This window comes from Octodon degus, unplaced genomic scaffold (genome assembly GCF_000260255.1).
Source record: "Octodon degus isolate 3935 unplaced genomic scaffold, OctDeg1.0 scaffold00005, whole genome shotgun sequence".
Taxonomy (NCBI): domain Eukaryota; kingdom Metazoa; phylum Chordata; class Mammalia; order Rodentia; family Octodontidae; genus Octodon; species Octodon degus.
Window position 1 is genome coordinate 28,094,436 of NW_004524581.1, and position 13,417 is coordinate 28,107,852.

At 45.5% G+C, this 13,417-nt stretch overlaps 1 protein-coding gene across 1 annotated transcript in view; it reads left to right on the plus strand.

Moving 5' to 3' along the window:
• The window catches only part of Dnah8 (dynein axonemal heavy chain 8), a 313,541-nt gene that overhangs the window by 253,285 nt on the left and 46,839 nt on the right, over positions 1-13,417 (plus strand). Inside the window, exons 85-86 of the mRNA XM_004624185.2 lie at positions 6,801-6,917; positions 9,294-9,395. Of these exons, the coding sequence (XP_004624242.1) occupies positions 6,801-6,917; positions 9,294-9,395 (219 nt within the window). The remainder of the gene's footprint in view (positions 1-6,800; positions 6,918-9,293; positions 9,396-13,417) is intronic.

The window sequence follows — 13,417 nt, forward strand, 5'->3', positions numbered from 1 at the left end:
AGCCAGCCCCCACCTGCTCCCCAGGTTAACCTAGACAGCCAGCCCCCACCTGCTGCCCAGGGTCACCTATCTCTTGAATGGTGGCTTGGCTTGAGCCTATCCACTCACCCTACTCAGGGTCATGCTGCTTGATGTGGACCCTATTCCTGTTGCAGAGAACAGAATGAGCTCTCTTCCTTTCCCTTCCTTAGAGAAGGGCAAATAAATGGAGCTGTTTAGAGATGGCTTTCACCAGTAGAAGAGTGGCAGGGACTGGTTTGTTGTGTCTCCGAGGTGGGAGCAGGACTACCCACTAGGAGGGTGCTCTGGCTGCTGGCGCAGGAACTGTGCAGAGGACAGGGCAGCCCCACCCTGAGCTCTGCATGCTCGACACACACCCCTCCTCCCCTTCTTCAGGGGCTTCCCATCCACACGGGGCACATGGCAGCTGCCTGGATGGGGGTGTTCCTGCAGCAGCTGCCGCTCTTCCTGCCACCCTGTGGTACCTCCACCCTGGCCAGCCGGCCTCCTGCCAGCCTCACGAGAGCCTTTCCTCCCCAGAAGCCCAGGCTGCTATTGGTCCCCACTCCCTGGGAACATTTCAGCATGCTCTTGAACAGGAGCCCCAAGGTGACCTGCTCTGCTCTCTGGTCTCATTCACCTGTTAGGAGTTTCATTTAGACACTTTCTCCAGACTCGCTCCTTGCATTCCTAGTCTCCTCCCAACACCTCCTACAGGAAGGCAGTTTGTGGCCAGTGGCTGGCTTGTGAGCGGTGCACTGCTTGGAGTAGCCAAACTGAGCACTGCCTCGCAGCACAGGCAGCGCCTGGGACCCACCCCAGGCCATGCAAGGCAGGATCCTGGGAGGAGGAGGAGGAGGAGAGGCGCTCTAGTCTTAAGAGCTTCCTGAGTGATTCTAAAATGCAGCAAATGGAGACTAATGGCTCAATAGCCACTGTCATGGCTTGGGATGTTTCTCCCATCGCTTTGGTGTGCTCACCTTAGGCTCATCTTTGAGACTTTTCTAGTGGTTGGTACACAACTCAGTTCTTGCTGCTGCTGCTGTTATTTTGCTGCTGGCCCAGAATAAGAACTTTGCATTTAGCCTCTCTACAGGTCTACAATTTGCAGTTGCAAATATGGGGATTTTATCATGGCTCTTAAAAATAACTTAAATATCAAATAAAAACAACCATTTCACCATAGCCCAGGAAATTCTAGTCAGTTCCAGAATTGTCTGCTGTCCAGAGGAATCTACATGTGTAATCCAGGGAAGAATTATTGGAATTCAAATAAGTAAATTCCAGTCTACCACCTCCTGTGAGAGGAGCCAACGGGGTCCTAAGTCCAGGCAGAACAATGGGGACCTGGAACAAAAGCCGCACTCCCTGGGCTGAACCTGGCTTTTATTGATTTGTGAAGAGGGGAGTGGCTTGGGGTCGAGTGACTGTGAGAAAGGCAGAGAGTACCTGAGTGCTGCGAGCTGGGCTGGGCAGCGGGCACAGGGGCACCTCTGCAACCCATCGAGAGAGGCCTGCAGAGAGCACTAGGCAGCCTCCAAGTTGGGAGGAATCTGCATAGCACAGTTAGAGGAAGTGTCCTGTGACTTTGGTAGCTGCCTCAGCCTTGATGTCTGGCCTTTCTGCCCCGAGGCATCATGGGCTCTTGGTCGTGCCTCCGTCTCAGGGACAGTGAAGCTTCTCTTTGTCTCTCAGCCTAGCTCCTGCGTAGTATCAGGGAGCTGTAGGCAGGACACCACTGACCTGTCCACTGCGTCCAAGGCTCCTCCTGGCGCCTGGGCTAGGTCTGTGTGCATTGCTTACAGCCAGTTGAGGGGGCCGAGGACTGTCCTTGCCAGCTCTGTGGGTACCAGAACACAGAAGTAGGGCGAGGTTTAGCCAAAATGGAGACCAGTGGTCTTTCAGCGAGAGCCTGAAATCCTCCACAGATTCCACTATGGATACTTCTTCTCTCAGAAAATATTTATTTCCTCTACATTTTGTTTTCTTTTCCAAGGTTGGGCCTTGACAAATACCCTTTGTGAATTTAACAGTGCATGTAAAGTTCTTGCTTTGAGGAAGCATAATTGTAAAATTCTTTTGACTGTTTGCTAATAATTACACCAAGATACAGGCTTTTCTTTTATACTCCACTCTACAATGTTTGTCATTCTGGCTGTTTTTGTTAATTACAGAGTTTTACCTATTAAAGCTTTGCTTTTATTACTGATATAGGGGAATGAAACTTCCAACCTAAAAGATAGCTGGGCTGAGTTTATGTTCTCTAAAACTGAAGAATGAATTTTAGAAACAACGAAGGTTAAGAGAAGAATATCTTTATTGGGGGAATCAAAGCTCCTGTCTGAGAGAAGGAAAGAAAGGGGAGCCTGAGTGGGTTGCCTCAGGAATCTGCCATTTCTAGGGATGTTTATAGAGCAAAACCATGAGATGAGGTGAGTCTAAGGTGGGAAATATGGGAACTCAGACACAAGGTGGGGCGAAACTATGGTTAACTAATGAGCTTGCAAGCACAATCGCTAAGGTAAAATTGGTTAAATCCAGGCCAAATGGGAAAGCGAGTCATGTAGGAAGTGGGCATGAATATAGAGTAGGAGTTTATCTGGTAGCAGGTAGGCTTGGCTTAGTGACTCTTCCTGGCCTCCTCAAGGGATTGATCAATCCTGGATGCTTAACTTTAGGGAGGTGAGCATTTGTTTGATTTTTGGTCTTTAGGTCCAGCCCACAGCAGGAGCAGCCTTCTCTCTTAGGGTTGTAACGTATCTTGTCTTCCATGCTGTCTCCCTGAGGGCCCAGCCCTGTCTGCCTGCCTATAATATTTCTATCTAACTGAGCTGCCTACAGCATTACTAGCATGGATTAGTATTCTTAGGTTTTATCAGCAGCGTTGACGGCACAGCAGAGAAGCAGAAATAAAGGGGAGGGAGAGCCTTTATTAACTCTGAAGACACAGAGAGGATGGATAGTAGGGAGGTGGGGAGATCCTCGGACCTGAGACAGGGAGCCTGAGACTTTATGGACTTCTGCCGGGGGCGGAGCTTGAGGGGCGGGTTTAGTGACGTATAAGGAGCTGATTGGAGGCTCCCTTGTGTGGGCGGGTACCCAGGCTGGAGTGAGAAGCTGGAGGAAGCCGTCATTGGAAGATAGGCTGTTGTTCTGGGATTCAGCCGTGTCGATTCAGAGCCACGATTACTCAGCAGTTTGTACTCGGGCTGGAACCTATCAAGTACTTTTCATTTTATATTAGTGCAAGTTACTGTAGTGAGAGTTTCAGTTATCTTGGGGGTTTCTGTGTATGTGTCCTTATTGTTGAGACAGGGACTCACTCTGTAATCCAGGCTGGCTTTGAACTCACCATGTAGGCTGTCTGGCCTTGAACTTGCAACAGCACTTCTGCCTCAGCCTTCCGAGTGCTGGGATTACGGGTGTAAACCACAGACCCCAACTCAGTTACCTTATGATAAGGATGCAAGTGAGCTGACTGCACTGGGCTGTGGGAGCTGCTAGATTCTAATTTCAGATAGAAATAGCTTGGACATCGTTAGAATGATTACTGGACATCTCTAAAATGCCTTGAGCTTGCAGCCTCCTCCTCGAAGCTGCGCTTCTGTCTTTGCTCGTGGCTTTTGCCAAGCTTAGAAGTCTCTTCTCTCTTTTCATTGAACAGATTCAATTTCCTCCTGAACCAGAGCCGCTGACTGAATGTCTTTTTCAGGCTTTGCTCCTGTTGTAAATGCGGACAGCTAACTTACAAGTCACTCTTATGCGGTCCTTTTCTTGTTTCTAAATCTTATTTTCTCCACTAGATTAAAACTGCATGAAAATACATGAATTTCCATGTTCTTCTGTTGTACTACATGGAACTCTTCTTGTAGCTTCCAAATACTATTTGGATTGAATGGATTCAATGCAGTGGAGTCAGTCCAGGGAAACCCCTCACTATTGAATCTCCAGAGGACCCGTTAAGCCTCACTAGTTTGAGTTTATTCTAATGGTATGCCAGGGTGACCAGTCAGGGTTTTTTCATTTTTGATTGCCATTAGAGAGATCAGTGGGACCAACAACCACCACCACAACAACAACAAAAGGTAGCAAAAATATGAAACAACTTCATTCGCGGAAGAAAATGACACAGCAAGATTTTGTCATTTTCCTCTCCAAATGAGCTCAACTAAAATCTATGACTTTCATAAACCAACTTGTAAACTGAATGCTTTAAATGAAAATTGATAGTAAGTGACATAAATGTGAAGCCAATCTCAGCATCGGGACAATTTTCAGAGATCACATTTTAAAGAGCAACTAAATTATAGTGGCTCAGTGCATACAGATGGAAGTGTTTCCGCAGAGCCAATTTAAGCAGCTTAGTAATCAGAAAGAATTGTTTCTCATTCAGTGTCCTGTCTAATTGGACTTCAAAATTTAAAACATGTCAAGCACATAGGTAAACTAAAGATGTAGGCTTTGATTCTCTGTGTAAAAAATGGAAAAATACATGACAGTGGTACCCCAGTTCACCAATGCTTTTGTTTGTGAATAATTTGGTTCACAAACACAGACATTCCACAAAACTGTGTTTTTGTTGGCCAACTCTGTATCAGGTGATGAACATGGCCACAGCCCTCTTTTTTCAGAATCATGGAAGGAATTAAATTCATGAACCACTGAGGTGCCACTGTGTTAGTATTTCACTAAATGGTTAGCATTGCCCTTATCGCAGACCCAAGAGAAAAAATCCCAGGCACTGATGGATTAACTGAACACATATTGCTATAACATCCCATAGACTCTCAACCTGCCTGTGTTTCTAGAAATAACCCGGGAGAAACTCACTTCAGTGTTTCTGATGTCCACTCAAGAAATTCAAAACCTGGGTCAGCCTTGCAGTTGACTTCCAAAAAGTGACCCAAAGAGTTCCTTTCCTTCTCGTAGTAATTGATCAGTGCTGATTAGGTAAGCTGGCTTCTTTGCCCAAGGAAGACAAAATGGGAAGATCTGTGTTTTACTGTCAGATTCTGTATCTGACCAGAGGACCAAATATTTCATCATGAAATAACTAGAAAACAAACCAAGGCAATGTCAATGCCGGGTCCAGGAAGCCATGAAGACAACAGACAGTCTTATGGGCACAGCTCCCTTTTTTGTGTCTGGGGTCAGTCTGTCCTCTGTCATGGTCCTGCCTTCTGCTCCTTGTCACCTCCTTTATGCACTCCACAGCTCCTGAGCTTACATCTTCTCTCTATAAACTACAGTCAGAGCCCCAAGTTTAAATCCCTGGGAGAAAAGAAATCATCTTCCTCTTTTGATCAAATTAGATAAGGATGGGGGCAAAGGTCACATTATATAAACCTCTAATGCCTGATAACCTAACTTACATAAGTGTAGGTCAAGGAAGTTATGGTAGCATTTTCCATTTTTAAGAATTTCCCCCAAGTCACTCTTATTTCCCACGGTCAGAACATCCTAACCCAAATTAATGTTAATGGTTTACTTAATATCTTAAAAGCATACCCTGAAAATCCGTAGTGAAAACCTTTGTGCTTTCGAAAGTCCTTTTCTAAGCTGTTGTGATTTTTGTCTAAGCTAAAATTCTATTAGATTCCTTTAAATAGAGAGATGACTTAGTATGTGAGGTCTAGGACAGCTGTAGTGAAAAGGATTGGAGAGGCTTGTGAAGACAACAGAGAGAGGCAGAGAGAAAGAGGGTTGGTTGGGGAAGGCAGAAGAGAAAGTGAAGCTGTTAGGTATTTAGAGGTCGGCAAGTAGAGGTCAGTCTTCCCATAAATGTATAAGAGGATCTAACCTCCATGTGGACCCTCACCTTAGACCTTGGGATTGTGTCCAGATGAATCCCTGGACCTTCCTTAGAGACTGGGTGTGTGCCAGGCATGGGGTGCTAATGGCGTGGGCATATTTGGACCTTCGGCGGGTGTGCTAGGTAACTGGGGCCTGGAGACACCAGTTCTAATGGTCTCCAGAATAGCAGGACAGCAGTAGAAGCATTCGGACCAAGTCCAGCCTGATATTTATCAGGAACTTGGCAGTTCTAAGCAGCTACAACTGCTAGGAGTCCGTTAGATACTCTTCACTTAAGTAGAGAGAAACAAATGAAGGCACACAGAAGCTTTAAGACAGTCGTGTCATCAGCTCAAGTTTTTAGTTTTCAGAATCTGAAATGCTGACATTACAGAGCAAAAATTAGCAGGGAGTCTAAACGCTTGTGAGTGTTGAAATTATTCAGCCTGAAAAATTCAAACTCCACATTTCACCCTTACTAAGGTCTGGCTTCGGATAACAATTAATGTAGCAGGTATTTACTGAGCACCTACTGAGGTTTTTCTCTGTTGTCAGTGACTGTCAAGACTGAAAAAAGAACAAAAACCAAGAACTCCAACTTGGCAAATATTACATTTATTTAGTTATACATAGATTCATGAAATAATATCTCTAATGGTTCATCTTTCTAAAATTGTATATGTTCTTCAAGACAATTCTTAAAAGTTCTTTAAGACTGTTCGTTTAAGGCAATGTCAACTTATTTTGATAATGTGGTCTTAATTTTATTATACCTTATATTAATAATAAAAAAAATGAAGCTGTGGTGTTGCATGCCTATAATCCCATCACTCAGGAGGCTGCCTAGGCTACGTAGTTTAAGGCCAGCTTGAATTACACACTGAGACCCTGTCTCAAAAAAAAAAAAAAAAAAAGAAAGAAAGAAAGAAAAGAAAACAGTAAAGGAATCAGCCACAAGTAGTTTTTAGCCTCCGTGTTGCATTTAACTTTTCTTTGTTGCTTTTAAGGAGCGAAGAAAATTTGGTCCCTTGGGGTGGAACATTCCTTATGAATTCAACTCTGCCGACTTCTCAGCCAGTGTTCAGTTTATTCAGAATCACCTGGATGAATGCGATATTAAGAAAGTGAGTGAGTCTGCATCTTTCTCTCTCTGCTTCTACCTCAGCCTGGGATGTGGAGCGCACATGCTGAGGTCTCCCCCAAGCCTGTTTCAAAGGCCTTGCCCACTGTTGTCAGCTGTGTACTGGCCCAGCCTCCCCTCCTCCTCTGCAGCTCACTGGCACACACCTGCAGCTGCCTTACCAGTGATGGAGCTCGGAGTGCTGCAGCTCCCCAAGGTGCCTGTCACGCCCAAGTGCTGCAGGACACTGCAGGCAGAGGCACACCTTCAGGCTCACAGGGCTTCTCTTGTCTTAGTCTCGCCATTTTATAAAATGAGATAGAACCAGATGTGGTGATGCATGCTTGTAATCCCAGCACTTAGGAGTCTGAGACAGGTGAGTTCAAAACCAGTCTGGGCTACCTAGCAAGCTCCTGTCTCCAAAAAGCGAAGAAAACCCCCGTAATTCCCACTCTCTCACTCTCTTGTTCTGTGATGCTCACGAATAAATGGTTTTAGTTTTTGTTCTGCCAGTGCTGGAAATTAAACCTTGCACTTGCTAGGCAAGTTCTCTACCGCTGAGCTACACCCCAGCTCTTAAATCATTTCTTAACTGTTAAGATCATCTGTACACACAGCTGTCATTTCTTTTTTTCTCTCTTTTTTAACTTTTCTTATTTTTAATTTTTAATTGTTTATTTGGTACAGGGGCTCACTATGCAGCTCAGATTTCTAATGATCCTCCTGTCTCAGCCTCCCCAGTGCCGGGATTACAGGCGTGCGCCATCACACCTGGTTTTGGTGGCTGGCACAGCACGCCTGGGGTACTAGGGCTGGCACGGCATATGGTACTGGGGATGGAAACGGGGTCCTTGTGCTTGCCAGGCAGGCACTTAGACCATCATGCTATCTCCCCAGCCCCCAGCTATCATTTCTAATGCTGTCACTTATCATCATGCAGTGCTTTCCAGTTTTCTTTATTAGTATTTAGTACAGGGTCTACAGGGTCTCACTATGTAGACCAGACTCCTAGTGATTCTCCTGTTTTCAGCCTCCCAAGTGCTGGGAGTACTAGATAGTCTCCATCACTATCTCAGCATGCCCCAGGGGCAGGGCCAGCATGGCATGATAGGGATTGAACCCTGGCCACTGCACTCTGCCTAAGCAGGCACCTTTAGTCTGCCGAGCTATTTGGCCAGCCCTGCTTTCCAGTTTTCAAAGCACTCCCATAGGCAGATCCTCATTTTGGTCTTCACTGCCCATGGGGAAGGCCAGAGCATCACCATGATATGCGTCTCACTGATGAAGAACAAAGAAGAGGCACTGAGGGTCCTTTGCAAGGTCACAGAGCTTGGAACGCAAGCCTGGGTGTCCTTCTTCCCCTTGCACATTACCCGGGGTTGGGTATCTGGTCGCCCCCATGATTGTGACACGTCAGAGCTGCATCGCCATCCAGAAAGCGGACACAGATTCTGTAGTGAACAAATGAATTCGTGTTTGTAAAACACAGTGACGGTACAGTTACGGGCCTCCTAATGCCACTTTGCCTGCCCAGCCCTCTCTGCTCTCCATAGTAGGCCTTCAAGATAACTAGAGACTCTGCAGTGACTGGATGGTGTTGGGAAGCCCCGGGGAAGCTTGCCTTGGCAGGAGGCAACTCTAGAACCAAACTATCATTTTTCCTTGAAATGACAGAGAGATATTAAATTATAACTATGGCAGTTTGATGAAAAATTGTATTGTATGGGTTCATATTCTGTGGTTATTTATCACGTTGGTATACACAAATCATGGTCACCTTGAAATAGTTGCTTTGAAAGACAACCGGGCTGGGAAATAAAATTTTAACTGAGGAAAAAATAAATAAGAATGGAGCATCCTTGCTTCTCCTACCCCAAATGTACTGAGGGTTTTAAAGAACTGTTGCTGTCTGAAATATATTGCTAATATGATTGCTATAGAAATTAATGAGACCTTTTATGTAATTTTAGCTCACAGGATGAGATAGCAAAGGATTGCATTGTAGGAAAATCCCATGAATACCTTTCTTTTTGTTCTCATACTGATTTCAAGAAATACATTGCTAGGAAAGCACATTGAAGTGTTGATTACTTGATTTTGTTCTTTTCTTTACTAAACACCACTTTTTCTCTCTATAATAACTTGGCATGACTATAATGACTATTATAGGTGGATTACAGTCGCAGAGTGAAAAAGAAGTCTTTTTTCTCCTATTTTAAATAATCTGTGGGCAGCATACCCAGTAGTGCCTTCTTCCGTGAACAAACTATAGCAGTTCCATCCCAGAAATAGAATAATTTTAAACACTCTAAGGTCTAGATGAAGTCCTAAGATGTTCTTTTGGATTGGCCGTGAACTGTCCTTTCTTATTTTAATGAAGGGTGTGTCGTGGAGTACAGTTCGGTACATGATTGGAGAAGTACAATATGGCGGCAGAGTGACAGACGACTTTGATAAACGTCTACTTAACTGCTTTGCTAGAGTAAGTCAATTTATTTATTTATTTATTTATTTGTTTTATGTATTTAGGACAAGACCTACAGGGTCTTACTACATAGATCAGACTCGTAGTGATTCTCCTGTGTTCAGCCTCCCAAGCACACCATGACCAGTCTCAGTCCATGTCTCAGTGCGCCCAGGGTAGGACCGGCATGGCATGCAGGGCATCGAACCTTGGCCACTGCGCTCTGCCAAAGCAGGCGCTTTAGTCCACTGAGCTATCTGGCCAGCCCTTAGAGTAAGTCAATTTAGGAAAAAAAGAAGAATGGAGACACCTTTTTATTGAATTTCCCTTTTAAATGAGAATGCTGTTTGTAATGGGTCTGCTGAGCTCAAGGGGGAAGAAGCATAAGTCAGAGCTGCTAGAAGAGGATGAGTCCAGAGCCACCTCCTCCACTCCCTACCAACAGCAGCCACAAACTAGCAGTTTTCTTGTGTTTCCCAGGAGCTTCTCAGGGGTCTGTGGCGCCGCTCCTGCCCCGCTGCCCTCCCCCATACTCCACCATCATTTCTGTGCCTTTTCTGGACTGCAACACTTACGCTGACTTTAGGACCCAAAGGAAGGCGTAGGGAATTCCTCCTCATCTCAGATTTCTCATTTCTTCTGTTAGTATAGACAATTGAAAATTGATCGGGCCAACAAGATAGCTCAGCAGAACAAGCACCTGCTTAGGCAAGCACAGGGGCTAGGGCTCCATCCCTGGCACCACATGCCACACCGGCCCTGCCCCCAGGTGCACGGGGCCAGCCACCTGGTCCAGGCATGGTGGTGTACACCTGTAATCCCAGTTCTGGGGAGGCTGAAAATAGGAGGATCACTATGAGTCTGAGCTGCATAGTGAGACCCTGTACCAAAAACAAGAAAGAAAGAAAGAAAGAAAGAAAGAAAGAAAGAAAGAAAGAAAGAAAGAAAGAAAATTGATCAAATGTTTATATTCCCCCCTCTGTAATCAATGAAATCCACATCTAACATGTTGGTAAATAATTCTGTCTCAGTTACTCTTCTGTTGTTGCTGGCACAAATACCCGACACCCAGAATGAAGGAAGGAAAGGTTTATTCAGCTCACAGTTACTGGAGGGTTCAGTCCGTACTCGGCTGGCTCCATGGCAGAGCGGCACAGGGCAGAGAGTGTCAGTTCATGGGGGCAGCAAGAGCAAGAGGAGCCAAGGGAGGAGGAGCAGCAGCAGCAATGGCACCAGAGAGGAAGTCTGTCTGTCTGTCTCTCTCGCTCATGTTACATTCAGATTATCCACCCCAGCAGTACTCAGACCCATAATCCCAGCCTTGGATCACCCATGATCTCAGTGGATCATGAGTTAATCTCAAATTCTAGAAGTCACCATCCCATGACTGCATGAGGCTTTAGGGGGCTTGGGGGACACCTAGACACAGACCATGACAATTTTCTAGAGAAAAGTCATGCTTAGCAATTAGAGCTTTCATGTCAAAGATGAATTCTATGAATAACACCTGTCAGCCTCAAAGTCTTCTGGAAGTTTTTCATTCTTAGCAATTATAGCTTTCATGTCAAAGATGAATTCTTTGAATAACACCTGTCAGCCTCAAAATCTTCTTGAAGTTTTTCTTTTTACATATAAAGGAAGCAATAAGCAAGCTGTTGCCTACTGTATGCAATGCCCTGAGTTTGGTTCCCAGCATTGGGAGGTGAAGACGAAGCAAAATTACAACAACAAAGACAAAAAACAAAAAGAAGCAATCAACATTAAGTGGAAACAGAATAGGAGAGTATTATCATGGATGTTGAATTCTTCATATTAGGACCTATTTTGGTGATTTTCTCTTCTATATAAATTTCCTGTTTTGTTGGGGTTTTTTCTTAACAAAATTAAAACCTGAACAACCAAGCACAAGGTTCTAGGATACTGTGGTAAATGGGAGGTTGACCAGAAGTCTGAGATTGTTAAAGTGCTTACATGTGTTTGCATAATTTGGGAAAGGTATATGTAGAGAAAAATGAACAGGTGTTGTGAGGCTCTGTGGAGGTGGAACCCTGCTGCTTTGAGGTTAGATGAGTGGAGACCTCTTGGGGAATGATCCAGTGATACTTGGAGAAATGGAGCATCCAAGAAGGATGCAGCCCAGAACACACCATGGAAAAGTCCACAGAGGGGCGTGTCACAAATATATCCGTGGAGGCATCATGCAGAGCTGAAGAAGAGAACCATCCTAGTTTGGTTTCTACAGCAACAGACCCTGACATGGAGATCCACGTTGGAGTGCCTTCCCCCACTCTGCTCTCACCCACATCACGACCATGGCTGTGGGAGCTCCCTTCACCCAGGACAGTTCCCAGGAAGGGACGATATTGTGAACTCACAGTAGCCACAACTCTAAAGTGTCACTGGGAGAGGTAGGGCTTGGGCCCTAAAGAAGGGTCAGGCCCCTATGACAGCGTCCCTTACAAGATCCTAAGAGAACACGACATGGTGGATGGGCACAGTCCCGTCCAGCCTGCCATGGACTGTCTCTCCTCCACCATGCTGCCCTGCTTTGGAGCCAGCCAACCATAGACTACAATCTCTGCAAACTGTGGGCCGAACTAAATCTTTCCTCTTTTAACTTGTGGGTGTCAGGTGTTTTGTCCTATCAAGAAGAACGTAACCAAAACAACATCCCAAAAAACATATGACTATGTTTAAACAATTCTGCAAATATATAAGGATGAATAAACCATAAGTTTAACAAATTCATGATGACTCTTACAACCAACACTAAGCTGGCTAGACTGTTGTGTGTGCAGATTGTTTTGCATCCCATCTGTGTGTGTCGTGACCCTCCCCCACCTCACTGTGGAAGGAGGACCGCTCTTCCTAATGGTGAGGAAGGCTGAGGATGGGACCATGTACTGATGGCTGTGAGGAGGAGACAGGGTCATTTTCATCCAACTGCATCTGTGTTGAGTGATAGAAAACCAAGGTCATCTGCTGACGTGTGGAGAGAAGAAGTTGAGGACGCTTAAAGAGAGAATCTAAAATATGAATAGTTTTCTGGGAGTAGGAGAGGGAGTGTGAGACCCTAATAGGTGTCACTGGCCCAACCCACCCTGTGATAAGCATCATGGAAACTCAACACACTGGAAACTTCCTGTGCCCAGGGTTACACAGTCATTCAAAGCAGAGTCAATTGGATTAAATTCCTAAAGACATCCAAGCCTTGCCTGAAAAGTAGACATTTTACCTTCCAACAAAAATTACATCTTGGGGCTGGTGAGATGGCTCAGTGGTCTAAAGCACCTACTTAGAATCAAGCTTAGCAAAGCACAGAGACCACGGTTCAATCCCCCAGCACCACATGCCAGCCAGCCCCGCCCCCTGGTGGGCTGAGTTGGCCACACACACAAATAAATAAATTAATTAAATTTTTTTAAAAATTACCTCTCTTATAACTTTTTAAAATAGGACTATATATTATGGAGTCTTTTTCTAAAAGATCAAGTTTAAGAAAAATCTTGAAAACCAACTGCCTCCACAGAGTTGTCTTTGCTCTGTTGAGCTGCCTTACCCAAGGGTGACTGGAGCCTTGCAGTTGGCTGGCAAAGCAGAAGGCCTATGGAAGGGCCTTGGGCTGGCTCTGGGGTATAGTCGAGGGCCACTGTGTCAGTCCACACCTTCAAGGTCACTGGCTGATCCCGGAGTGCAGGGAGGAAGGTGACTGGGTGCTATTGTGCCCACTCAGCAGCCTGCCCAACCTGCTCCAGCTCAAGTTGCTGATTCATCTGTGTGACCCAGCCTGGTGTCTGTCCCATTCCTCTTCTCCTCCCCCTGACAATTGTCACTTGGACAGCAGGGGACAACTCAGTTAGGCCTCAGCCCAAAATTCTGAATTCCCCAAGCCTGGGCTGACCTGGATACCGCTATGTCTGGGTCACCAACCCTCCTCCAGGCTGCTGCTGAGTATGGTGGCACTCTCCCACAGGTCACCTGCCCTCTTAATCATCTGATCTTGGCTTCTCTGCCACTGGCCATGGCAGTGATTGCCTTAT